The 14303-nt window shown below is 39.8% G+C and overlaps 1 protein-coding gene across 1 annotated transcript; it reads right to left on the bottom strand.

Annotated features, from left to right (window-relative positions):
• Positions 1–1403: 1403 nt before the first annotated feature.
• LOC115685281 (cytosolic sulfotransferase 15-like) lies at positions 1404–2881 on the bottom strand. The gene has a single exon (XM_030610319.2). It carries the CDS (start codon positions 2460–2462, stop codon positions 1494–1496), a length of 969 nt encoding a protein of 322 aa, XP_030466179.1. The 5' UTR covers positions 2463–2881; the 3' UTR covers positions 1404–1493.
• Between the last annotated feature and the right edge of the window lie 11422 nt (positions 2882–14303).

Genomic DNA, 14303 nt, shown 5'->3' with positions numbered 1-14303 from the left:
ACTGTTTAATTTGGTGTCAGTAAATACCTCAAATTGTTCGCAACTTGCTACAGTAAAACGGGTAGTAAGTTGCTTATTTCATTAGTAGAGTACTAAATTCGATGTTATTTTGAAATGACAAATTCCTTGCGTTGTTGGTAACTAATTAACTTATAGACGGACCTATATCGGTAAGTTAATAAATTTTATTGCAAGTTACTGCTTACACCAGCAAATATTTTTTTTAACAGTAAATTTCTTCAAAATTCTTACAATTCTTACCCCTCTTGTAACTGACAACTGACAACCTTGTAAGTGGATCTACGGTATTAAGATTTTAATTTCACCGGTAAGTTATTATTTTACCTCGGAGTTCCGTTTCGAGCAATAAATTTCTTTAAAAAAATCTATAATTTATCACACATGATGTTCGTAAGTTGTTTTCATCGTTAGCAAATTACCATTGATGTACTTGTCGTTCAGGTTAGTGGTCGCACAATTTTACTTAAAAAAACAACATTATAGAATTACCATATCGCGAGCTACCTTTCATACATCAAAGTAAGTCCACATCTCACAAATGGTCAAACCAGGCCATCCACTTTCAGATTAGGGAATTCGCATGAAATTGAAAATTGATTCGATAGGTTGCTTTTCATGATTTTGCGACGTTCAGTTTGGATCATAATCATTTATGTCCAACATGAACCATGTCGGGACAAAATTGAGAGTAGACTACTCAAAGTTGAGGCAGGAAAATAATGAATTGGGTTTCATGATATGATTTTCCATTATGGGGATTGATATTACACAGTTAAACCGGATCATTTGCCTTAATTGGCAACTTAATAAGCCGGATGGGACTGACTCCAATGTTGCCTGTTGTGCTGGGAGGGCTTGAGCAATTTTAGACCTGCATGGGTATTTCTGCTCAATACTTACGGTTCGACCGATTTCGTGTTTGTGGTTAGGGAATGCCCAAGTTTGACTTAGCACGAGTGGAGAGTGATGTGCTCAATGAGTCTGAACTGTTGGTTCTTTACATCGCCTTGGTGTAGCAGTAAGATAGTTTAGTGTTGTCTCTCTCATCCCCAAATTTCAAAATTCCTATTCAGTTCTCAAAGAACCATCATATTCAAAAACAAAGAAAAAAATATGGATACCAGTAAGTGGATTATCTGTCACTCATGTTGCTGGTTAGATCAATTAATCTCGAACTTTGTATCTCATAGGGTTGTAGTAACAGGGTGCCAGTTATTGTTTGCGGGAGTAGTCTAAGTGTTTCGTAATTCTATTGATGATGTTCAGACTTTGTTTCAGTGTGCTACTGGATGAGCTACACAGCAGACTGCAATCTCGTTCACTAACATAAAGCGTGGGATTGTAGTAGTTTACAATATCAGATACTTCTTTGGTCTCTATAGTACACCAAAAAGGAGGACTGCAAATCCATCTAATTTTAATATATTTATAGTGATGCACATAACACAACTGCAAGTAATTAACACTCAACATCATTTGAACTCCAACCCCAAGGGGCTCAAATTCTCTTGCATGATGCTATTTAGGCGATCCACCATGGAAGGAGTGAGATGGTTAACCCAATCACCCACCTCACCTTTCCTAAAAAAGCTTCTCTTCTCAATGGTTTTACCAGGTAATTTGCCGGATTTGTTGACCTCTAGGTCCTTGAGGGTCTTGAAGCTACACATTTTGGCTATCTCTTCAATCACACCTCCCTCCTCTTCCTCCTCAGTGAAGGGAAGACCCACAAACTCGGCTACCTTCTTCAAGTGTCCTACGATATCTTCCTTCAAGTCCTCATACTTGAGAAACAACACCTTGTGTGGCCTCTCCAAGCTCTCCTTCCAATACCCCACCATGTGATCCCAAAAGGACCCGAATGGTATTTTCCCTTGGCAATAGATCTCGAAATGCTCTTCCAAGGACAAGGACCCCTCCGACCACTCCTCCGATTGCTCCAACTGGAGGAAGAAGTGCCAAGAGGAAACCACGATGTCCAACGGGTTCCGGCAGATGTAAATGATCCGGCAGTCCGACCGCATGACACACTCCGGCAAGCTTGAATAAGGGAGGTGCGTAGAGAGGAGCCTCGGTTCCTCCATGTCATCAAGATCGAATCTTGGGTTATTCACGAACAAGTCAAGCTCGAAGCGAGGGATGAGTTCATGGGGGCTTGAAGTGAGCAAGGGTGTGTTTGAGACGTCGAAGCGGGAGCGTTTGACAATGGAGAATGCTATGGCCATTAGCCAGGTGGTCCCCGATTTGAGGTCAGAGGCAACAACAAGGTCCTTGTCTTTGGCCTTGAAGTGCCTCTGGAACGCGACCACATTAGGAAGCAAGAACGTCGGGCACCAAAAGTTTTGGAAAAGGCAACAAGGAGGAAGGCTTGGAACTTTCTCTTGGGGAAGTGAAGCAATCAGCTCATCAATGGCCTGCTGCTCGCCTTCTCCCATTCCCATGGTGTTTCCGCTGCGAAACTCTCAATGGTTTTCATATCCTTTTTCATTGTTTTATAATGGTTGCATACCCCCCAATCACACGAGAAAAACGACCTTATGAGCCCCATATGAGATTATTATGATCTAATGGCTGAGATAGAGTGTCCCAATTCTACCGCATTCATGCAAATTGTGTCTATTGACTTATTGTGCATGCGCCTTAATCATGTTAATAAAATACACGTTTCTTTGGGGGACCCCCGGGTGCTTTATTTGCATGCTGGTTGAGTGGTTGCCATACATTCGATTGATTAATTCCTTTGAACCTTGAAGAGTTAAAAACCTAGAAGAGTTCAAATCCCTTGAAAACCTAGAAGAGTTTTCACTCCGCTCTTGAAGAGCCAGAGCTTTAAAAGTCTAAGGTTGATATTTCTTAAAAGAGTTGTTTATTTAAAATGTTGGTAGAAAAGAAATAGAAGCTGGTAATTCAATAAAAAAGTTGATAAATTACACAATCGTGAGCAACTCAAATGAAAGCTAGTAAAACGAAGTTTGTTGGTAGTCTAATAAGAAAAATGCTGGTAAGTCACACAAATAAAGATTGGTAAATTTATATAAGAGTTGGTAAATTAGAAAGTTGATAAATGATAAAAAAAAAATAGTTGATGAATCTAGAAAAAATAATTTATTGGTCCAGTCTATTGTTTGCAAGATAACAAAGAAATAATAATTTTAACTTTCTTAAATCCATTATTAGATTACCAATTGTTTTTAAATTTTCCAAGTAGACCCTTTTTTTTGCTACAAAATCACGAATTGCTTACCTACTTTACTGATAATACCAGTTAATAGTTATAAATTACGATATGAATAATTATTTTCACACGGTAAATTCCTAATACATTATTATCATTGTTTCGAAATTTGATGAGTAACGTGTATCTATAACATACTAAGGAATTAATTTATTTACCAAGTTGAAATACCCTTGTAGATTACGATAATTGTTCTTTTTTACAAATGGGCACGTATTTTCGCTAATAGATTACTAGTTGCGCAATACTCTACTAATGTTGCCATTTGATGGTTGTTTGTAACTTATAAAAACCACTATATCCATAGACTATTGACATTTGTTTCGATTTGACAAGTAGCAACGGCTATTTATCAATAACATACTAAGTAAATAATCGATTTACTTCTAAGACTATGGGCACAAAAATAGAAGTCCATAGGCTAGCAAATCTCCTATGAAAAAAAATGTACGCAAGGAAGTGATATGAGCAAAAGTTGACCATTGCAAATGTAAAAATGTCCGCATGGAAATAATTCGTGCAAAATCCGATCATTGCATTGTTCTCATGGAATTTCATTTCTGCCAAGCATGTCCACGATTACAAAACGTGCACAAAAAAGTATTACAACTCATACATGGCTTTACACAAACAATGTCTACTAACACAGTCTATGGAATCTAGCAAAAAAAAAAACACAGTCTATGGAAAACTCAGCACACCCTTCCCCTTAAGCTTTCCACAAATGTGTGCTAAAATCACTAAAATCACACTAACAGTAAACGCCCAGGACACAACCAACATTATCTTCAATTCGAAATTTACTTTTTTGAGTTTTGTCATATCTTGTTTCGCACGTTTCAGTTGTGTCTTGGGAGCTATCACTTCGGCTTCCATGGAACTGCCATTATTCTCAAGATGGGTAGATACAGATTTTTCTTTGGTATTGACCCCTGGAAAATTATTTAACACAATCTTTGGCAAATGAGTGATTTTAGCATCAACTCAACTGATAAATCTGCATCTTGATTTAAATTTTATATCTTCGACAGTTATGATATTTTTTTTCCCGATTCTCTTTTTTCCTTGCTCTTTGCAAACGAGAAAATATTAGGTGAGTTGAATATGCCACGTGAGGTGGTATAACACTCCATCCAATAAATGCCACGTGGCAAGGTGGGTCCCGCTAGAAACCTTTACTCTCTCCCATTTGTCTCTCTCTCTTCTCCGTTACTTCTCTCCCTGCACATTATCTCCCCGCCGTTAACCTCTCCGTCTCACCCACTTTTCACCATCTTCTTCTTCTTCCGGTACACATACCAGAAGCACACCACCGCCATTATGGACCCGCAATGCAGAAGCAGAGCTTAATTTTTGTTTCTTCTTTTATTTTTGGGGCCATAATCTCTGCATTGTGGCCGCGAGCAACGAGCGGCCATGGCTCCAGATCTGGCCAAACTTCCAGATCGAGCCGTCCCGTCCGGCGTTGTTCGATGCCAACGACGACCATGGACATGGATGAGCGTCGTCCATGGCTGGCCGCGAGCGTCGTCCATGGTGGATGGGAAAGATGGATACCCAAGGGGGTCAATAGCATGCCCGAACGACGCCGACAACGGCCATGGATGAGCGTCGGCGTGCTCGTGAGCGGTCGTCAATGGTTGGCTGGTGACACTGCAATTCAAGCGCGAGCGTCGTCCATGGTCTCGAAACGCCAAAAGAAACGGAAGAAAACAGTGAAAGAAGAAAGAGAGTAACAAAGGAGAGAGAAGATCTGAAAGTTCTCGTAACGAGGGGGGACTCCAAAATCTGACCGGTGGGCCCTGTCCGCCACGTGTCATCAGCCGAATGATGTGTTGTATAGCTTACGTGGAGTGACTCACCTAATATTTTCTCGGGTCATGAGGGCAAGAAAAGTGAGTGGCGCGGTGGGTGGCGGACAGGAAAAAAGGAGGATAAGGATGAAAGAAAAAGGCCGAAAAAGAGTGGCTCCACAAGAATTAATTAAATTAAAAATATATTTGATTTTTTATAGTGGAATTCACTTTTCAATAAAAGAGAAATAATTAAATCGAAACACTGTACCGGATCGATGATGTGATTCACATTCTAACGAAGTTGGAAAATAGAAAGAAAATCCAAAATTTCATTTAAGCTTCCGTTTATTTCGCGAAAAATAAATAATTTTAAAATTTATTTATCCAAAAAAATGATCGTCTGCATCGCCCACAAAAGTGAATGCACGAAAAATATTTTCATCATCCACGAAATATTTATAACATAAATTATTATTGATGATAAAAATATTTTGCGTCAGCTATTTGAAAGTACGAATGTTTCGCTCACTTTAAGTTAATCATTGACTTTTTTAGTTACTTGGGAAGATACTATCGTTTCAATATTGGATCATAACGAATTATTTTCACGAATCACATTGAAAACGCATTGTTGTCAATCACATTTTTACTACCCAGACCAGCAAACCTCATGAATCATGCAGTCTAGAATTCAAAATCCGATTAGATGATTTAACATTTATTAAATGTGATGGTGTAAACAGTCATATATGTACCGTGCACCTAATTTGCGCACAAAGTCTCGTCCCTTGACTAATAATAACACTTGCTTTTCTACAATAAAGAAGTAATGAAGTCTTTTCAAAGTTTGCCTTAAAAAAAAAGTCTTTTCAAAGTTATGGTAGTTACAAATTGTGCGCCACATGCTTCTAGGTGGAACATTTGTCTTTGGAATTGTAAAAGTCATCGAGGAACGATTTTTTAATTGATTAAATTAGTTCCTTTTGCGTGCAACTTGAGTTAGGAACTTCTTGTTATTTCTTCATGGTTACTCTTCTATTGCAACATTGCTTCGGAGTTCGGACTCCGCATTTCGAGAGAATTACTACTTCACCTCCAGCGATTTTTGTGGATTTCCTAACTTGCCATCCAAAGTGATTTTGCAAAAGATTTCCCATCACAATGAAAAATTATGAAAGCAAATCGCATGGTATGCAATGACTTTTAATGGATTATTATCCTAAATTGAGTATAATTTGAATTATAGCTTATTGCGTTAAGTGTATAAGTTACACCCTACAAAAGATTTTACTTAATAAAAACACTGAGCAAATTGAATAATGAAAAGATAATATAAGATATGTGTTGTATAATAAATACATATTTACAATTTATGTAGCCTTTCTTGCTAATATCAAATTCGCTTAACATAAACTCACATTGAATTTTTTTTTTTTGTCAAAACACTCGCAATATGAATAGCTGAAAAATCGAAAAACATAATTTAGAAAATAGCATGTACGTGCGCGCGCATGCGTGTATATATCTTTTTTGCTATTAAATCTCTCTTGATCTATATAAAGAGCATTTCCTACAAGACCATCTATTTAAGCAAGATAAAATTACAATAAATTAGTTTACAGATCAGCAGAATTAGAATAAAGGGACCAAATAAAGGGACAAACCGTCAAACATGCAGAATTAGAATAAACATGGGGAGTTCAATCTGACAATATAAAGGGACAAAATGTGAAACAAGCAGAATTAGAATAAACTGAAGCACAAAACTTTTCCCCGTTTAAAACCTTCAGATGTTGAGACTCTCCTGCAGCATATGTTAAACACTAATGCATGCACAAATGGAATTGATCTAAATGATTGCTCTTATGCCAGCCTTCCACGGAACAACTGAAGGAAACTTCAATTGAGGGTGGTTTACATTTCCAAGACATCCAGAACAACTGAAACACTATCATTGTTTTGACAGTGAGTACACAAAATTCTGCAACCAATTCCATGCATAGGCAAGCATCAAGGAAACCTAGTGTTCTTTGGACCCTACATTAGGGAATCACACAGAAATCAGAAGATACAGAACCTTATCTTTATCATTTCCTGATAAGATTGCTTGGAAGAAGTTTCAGCATCCAACTGAAGCTGCAAGCGCTCCAACTCGGCTTCTAATTCTTCTTCCAGTTCTTCAATCTCCTCCACAGGTTCTTGTTTAGACTCACATCCACTGGACTGATTCGACTGCATATTTCTATGTTGTTCTAGCAAAAGAGATGGCGTTCTATGGGATTGCTCCGAAAGGTGGCTACCGCAGCTCCGGACTTCCTTTATATCAGTCAAACAAGAGGCAACACTCTCTGTCAACTCAGATTGTTGGATGCGAGTGTCGGGAGAATCGACTAACCTGTTCGATGCGCTCCAAACACAATTTCCAGGATCACACGTCGAATCACTAGCAAACGATGAACGAATCTACTTTACGTTGGTCCGAATACAATCACAGGGAAAGTATTCTTGTTCCACAGCGTTAATGCCGATTGTCTTCTAAGAATAGATACGGAATCCTTATACGTCGAGAGAGAGAGAGAGTTCTGAAGTTCTCTTGTAAATTGTTCATCATCTTACTGAGGAAGTTATCGTAACTTCCATTAAGAAACTCTCCTCGCACCTCTTCAAAAGGCGTCTCTCAGACATACCTCTTATTAGAGCAAATGGTGTCCTTTAGACACACACATCATGGGCGGACCGACGAAATATAACATCTCCCACTCGTACATGATGGGCTTGATGATGCTCTATCAAGAACATAAGGCATTCAACATTCATCTACCTTAGAAACAATTCATACTGGCAAGAAAGCCGTGCGACCAGTGAGTGCACCTGCACTTGGGAGCTCTAATTATGCACCTGTTAGGGACAACATAATGGCTACAACCCAAAAAAATAAATAAACAATTGATGTCTCACAGTGCCCCAGACATATTTTGTTACATCAGTCCAAGTATACATATCCCTTAAAGGCTATACTTGACTATTCTCAAGAACAGCATGTATTTACAATTATTTCCGAAGCCATCAAAGGCGAAATAATTGGTCGACCGGTAAACACATGTGATAGATGTAAAACAACAATAGTCTTCCTTCACACTCATGTCCCTCTCCATTTCAAAACAACTGCTTTCCTAGACACGTCCCATAAAGCCATATCTATTCATGACCGCTGGTAACATGCTAAAGTAGCAACATTGATCTTCTACTTCGAGAACATAGTCAGAAGTAACATAGGGCACGAAGTGAGGTAAATTATAAATTACCTCAAGGACTCACACGATGAGTAAATAGGGATAATTGTACTCATCTCCCTTATTGGTCGAATAAAGCACATGTAGTATGAATTACATGCTATAGTGGATTTCTCTGTCTATAAGAGCGTATGTCATTTATTAATCATATCCACTATACGGATCTTAGCCTAAACATGGTCACGTGCTTCTCACGTACTCATGTTTAGCCCGAGTGCTATATCAGCTCGCTTTCCACAGCGCCCAATTTAGTACTCGCATCCAGTTACCTTCAGGCATACATGATTGTGGGACTATCATGTTCGGTCTTATCATATACGAATAATAGACCTCATCTTGATTCCGATCAAGGCTACATAAAATCGTTTTATGTACTAAACTGCTCTTCCAGCATTTATAGTACATATCGTCTCATCTCAACCCGCTTACTATAGCGTTTGAGGTGATTGCTCGTGTGAGTGAGCCAATCATTGCCTAGTAACATACCTTTCAACAATATACGTGTGTTTGTGCTAGTCTCGTAACATTATACTAATTGATAAAACATCAATTCATTAACAAACAAGTACAATACATATACACACATAATCCAGTGATCCTCAACAATATTACATATCATAATCACATTCTACGTAATCCTAGAGACATCCTGTGAGTCAAAAACACGTCTCTTGGAACAGCCTTCGTAAATGGATCAGCAACCATCCTGTTGGTTGAAATATATTGCAGGACTACTTCCTTCTGCGCTATTATATCTCTGATGAAGTTATTCTTTATGTCAATGTGCTTCGTCCTACCATGATACTTGGGATCTTTCACATAGGCAATGGCTGCTTGACTATCGCAATATAATGTCACTGGTCTTGGGACATCAGTGACAATGGCTAAATTTTCCAAGAAACGTTTTAGCCATACTGCTACTTGCAATGCTGCAGAACATGCAATAAATTCTGCCTCCATCGTAGATAAAGCTATGCATGTCTGTTTCTTGCTATTCCAAGAAATTGCCCCATCATTAAGCAAGAACGCATATCCAGACGTCGATTTACGCTCATCTAGGTCTCCTCCCCAATCAGCATTAGAGTATCCTAATAAGCGTAGATCACTCCCTTGATAGCAAAGTTGATAGTCCATAGTGCCTTTCAAGTATCTCAGGATCCTCTTAACTGCTTTCCAGTGTGCTGGACCAGGATTTGATTGATATCGGCTTACTAACCCCACAGCATGACATATGTCGGGTCGAGTACACATAATAGCATACATCAAACTTCCGACAGCACTAGCGTAAGGAACATTTACCATTTCTTTCTTTTCTTCTAGAGTCTTAGGACACATTTTAGTACTCAGGCCTTCGCCTTGCATGACAGGGGTATCAATGGGATTACAGTGCTGCATATTGAAGCGTTCAAGAATTTTCATTATATAAGACTCTTGTGACATAGCAAGGAGTTTCTTTGATCGATCTCTTTCAATCTTAACTCCCAATATATATGCAGCTTCTCCCATGTCCTTCATTTCAAAATTAGAAGACAACCATTCTTTTATGGTTATAACCAAACCCTTGTCATTCCCAGCCAACAGAATATCATCCACATAAAGAGATAAAATCATAAATTTATCCTCGAACCATTTGATATACACATAGTGATCCTCTTCGATCATCGTGAACCCAAAAGAAGTTATGGCTCGATGAAAACGAAAATACCACTGTCTAGACGATTGCTTAAGGCCATAAATTGAGCGATGAAGTTTGCAAACTTTACGCTCTTGACCTTCAGCAATGAAACCTATCGGTTGCTTCATATAGATTTCTTCATCTAGTTCTCCATTGAGAAATGCTGTCTTTACATCCATTTGATGTAATTCTAGGTCCAAATGTGCAACAATTGCTAGGATAAGGCGTATGGAGGCAAACCTTACAACTGGTGATAAAGTTTCCTCATAGTCTACACCCTCTTGTTGAGTATAGCCTTTTGCCACAAGGCGAGCCTTATACTTTTCAATGGATCCATCCGCTCTTCGCTTAATCTTGAAAATCCATTTATTTCCAATAACCTTGCGATCGAGTGGCAGATCAACCAAGTCCCAGACGTGGTTTGTCCTCATAGACTCCATTTCGTCTTCCAAAGCTTTTCTCCATTCTTCCTTGTCAGGGGATGAGAGAGCCTCTTGAACTGTCTTAGGCTCCGCATCGTCTTGTGGAGCAATCATAAAAGCTTCCCCTTCAATCTCAAAATGACGACGGGGAATACTTTTACGACTACTTTTACGCAACTGAACTTCTTGTGAATTCAGTTCGTCAGGCGATGCAACACTCCCACTAGGTCTTGTATGTTGAGGTAAATATGTATTTCTCTTAATAACATTAGTGGGTGTGTTATCGGGATCTTCCATCTCATGTAATTGGAAGTCCTTATCGATCTCACCTCTACTAGGAAAATCGTTCTCCAAGAACGTGACATCTCGTGACTCCATTTCAGTCACACTTCCATCAGCTTGTTCACCTATGAACACGTACCCTTTGGAGTGTTCGGAGTATCTAATAAAGATACACTTCTTCCCTCTAGAGCCTAATTTGCCATATTTATGAGAAGAATCGTGAACATATGCTGCACACACCCCAAGGTCGTAGATTACTTAAGTCCGGTTTCCTACCAGTCCACAATTCATAGGGGGTGGAAGCAACTGACTTAGAGGACACACGATTAAGTATATAGGCAGCAGTCAATAACGCATCTCCCCAATAAGAGACAGGGAGATTTGCCTGCGCCATCATAGACCTAACCATTTCTAAAAGGGTTCTATTCCTTCTTTCTGCAACCCCATTTTGTTGCGGAGTACCAGGAATAGTTAATTGTCTTACAATTCCCTTTTCATCACAAAGAGCTTTGAATTGCTCAGATAGATACTCACGTCCGCGATCGGTTCTTAATGCCTTTATTGTTTTGTTCAACTGATTCTCTACCAAAGCTATAAACCGCCTAAAGCAATCCAATGCTTCGGACTTATGGGAGATCAGAAAAACATAACCGAAACGCGTGAAGTCATCTATAAAAGTAATGAAATATGAGGTCCATGCCTTACCCTCACATTTAAAGGACCACAAATGTCAGAATGTATAAGTTGCAATGGAAGTTCAGCTCTGGTTCCTTTACCAAATGGTTTTCTAGTTATTTTTCCCACTAGACAATGTTCACATACGGGTAGTTCAACATTAGCGAGTGACCCCAAAAGGCCTTCTCTAGCTAATCGTTTCATTCTATGTGACCCAGTCTAGCATGCCAAGTACTTGCATCAATCTCCACATTACTAGAAGATGCAATTAAAGAAAAACAACCATCAACATTAACTTTGTACACATCATAGTCAATGTCTAACACCATAAAACCATTCAATACATAACCAGAACCGTAATAAACTGTTCCAAATAAAATGTCAACACAATCACCATGAAAATTAAATACATAACCTAAGCTAAGAAGGACAACTACAGAGACCAAGTTTCGCCGAATATCTGGAGCATAGAGGACATCATGTAGGAATAGGTTTCGACCACCACGAAATGTTAATTTACATGTGCCGATACCCTTCACTTCAACTCTTGAGTTATTTCCAACATATATCCATCTTCTTCCGGGCGGTATCCGACGATACTCCACAAATGCTCCTCGGTCTCTAGCTACGTGGTCTGTTGCTCCTGAGTCTACAGTCCACATTGGATGAGATTCAGCAAGCATTACAGTACTAGAAACAAAAGCATTACTCAAAGTAATGGAGTAATGTGGTACCTTTTTCGGCTCAGTGCATTCACGAGCGAAGTGGCCCAATTTGCCACAATTGTAGCACATCATCTTGGCCTTGTCCTTCTTCCCACTGCGCTTCTTGCGTCGGAAGGTCTTGGCTCTCTTGGGTGCCTGATCAGTCTTTTTTCCTTTGTTGTTGAATTTATGGTTCCTCTTGCGCTTAAAGCCTGAAGCTTTGCCCGAACCTGATTCAGCAACATAAGCATGGGTAGAGGATTTTGCAGCCTCTAGGCGCTCATCTTCTAATTCCAAATGACGGGCAATATCACCAAAAGTGACAATATTTTCATTGTGCGTCATATTGATTTTCATGTGTTCCCAGCTGTCAGGAAGAGACCTTATAACAGCCTGAACTTGCTGTTCATCAGTTAGGGAATGACCTGCCGACTTCAACTCACGTACCATGTTTGACATCTCTCGAAGATGCTGCCTCATTGATAAATTTGGGCGCTTCCGGTATGTGTCAAACTTGATGGTGAGCCTCCTCAACTTAGTGGCAGACGTACCCCCAAATTTATCTTTCAATGCAACCCACATTGCTTGAGCTTTGTCATAACTTTCAAACTCACACATGAGATCATCTTGCATACAGCTCAGTAACGTGATGCGAGCAATGCTATTTTTCTTTTTCCAAGCTTGATAAGCTTCTTGATCTCTTTTATGTTGAGCAGAAGTTCCATGCTCAGGTTCATCCATGGTGTGGTTGAGGGTTTCCAAAACCTCTTGCTCCTCAAGGATATATTGAACTTTTCGGTGCCAAATATCATAATTGTCACCGTTCAGCTTCTCACCCTTATTGAGGTCAGCCACAATGGTCTTGGATGCCGAAGCCATAATCACTATCTACTACACATTGACATAATAAACGCAGAATCAATACTAGCACATTTTCTATATAAACACACATTTTAATTTGCAGCAAAGACAAACTAAATTAATGATAATTCAACAAAAGACACCAAAATGAAAGTTCACGATGTTCCCAATCAGCTTCGGCGTACGATTGTTCTACTATCATTAACTTGTTTAATTTGTGCAAATTTTAAGTTCTAGGTGAGAATTTCTTCTAATTCTACCAACCTACGAACTCCCACTAGACTAGATAATTCACAAAAAATATCTAAAACAATGATCACATCCTTTCTAGCAATCATATAGCATGGCATGATGTTAATCAACAAATAGAACATCCATGCAATAAATATAATCAACAGCGGAATTCATGACGTAAGGATCTCCAGCCATTGTTTTAATACGCTCAAAATTAGAAAAAATGCAAGCACGTCAAACTATATAGACATGCCATCAATGAAACATGCTCTACATACTATTTATGTGGTCATTTACATGTAAGTCAGCATCTGTATTTCCAAAACCATAGGGAAATACAAGTAAAATGCAATAATACCCCAAAAATACACATATTTAGGGTTCCGCATGCATTTTCAAACCTTTAAAAGCTTAAAACATATAAAATAACTACATCACAATGTAGAGAATTTCACTACGAACACAACGGTACCAACCACAGCCCGAACGGACATTCCACGTGCCCACACGCGCCACCTAAGTGCGCGGCGCGTGTGGCGCACGCGCCTACCCTATTCGGGTTTCTGAACCGGTCCGACCGGCTTGACCGTCGACCGGTCCGACCGGTTGATCGGTCAACGGTCGAGGTCAACTGTCGGGTCGGATCAGAGATCGGGTCGGGTCGCCGGTTGCCGACGGTGGACCGGCCTGCCTGCCGGCGGCGAGATGACGTCATCATGACGTCAGCATGTCGGTTACCGACAGTTTTGCTGACGTCATCGATGACGTCAGCACGCGCCGCTTGGCCGACGCGCGCGTGCCGTCCACGCACTGGCAGGGCCAGCGCCTTGGGCGCATGGCTCCCACGCGCCGCGGCTTCTGGCCGCGCGTGTGGGTGCGTCCGGCGTCTTCTGGCGGCGCTCGACCCACCGTTCTTCTCGTCTCGGCGAGTTCTCTCAATTTTATAAATTAAAAAATTATTTTCTCAATAAAAAAGGTTTCGAAAAACATCCGAAACGAATGGTCGCCCGTGACGTTCAAACCCGTTCTTCGTTTCAATTCATGTTCGTCGACTCATCTTGCAATTACCGAGCAATGAATATGCAGACAGTATGAAGTTCATCAT

The sequence above is a fragment of the Syzygium oleosum genome, unplaced genomic scaffold (assembly GCF_021117445.2).
Source record: "Syzygium oleosum isolate NSW1041296 unplaced genomic scaffold, Sole_v2.1 Sole_v2.04, whole genome shotgun sequence".
NCBI classification, from domain to species: Eukaryota; Viridiplantae; Streptophyta; class Magnoliopsida; order Myrtales; family Myrtaceae; genus Syzygium; species Syzygium oleosum.
Note: the sequence above shows the minus strand (reverse complement) of the source record. Positions and strands in the feature narration are given on the sequence as shown.

What these genes read in the sequence shown, in the direction of transcription:
- LOC115685281 (XM_030610319.2), bottom strand. Translation starts at nt 2,462, where the DNA reads ATGGGAATGGGAGAAGGCGAGCAGCAGGCCATTGATGAGCTGATTGCT.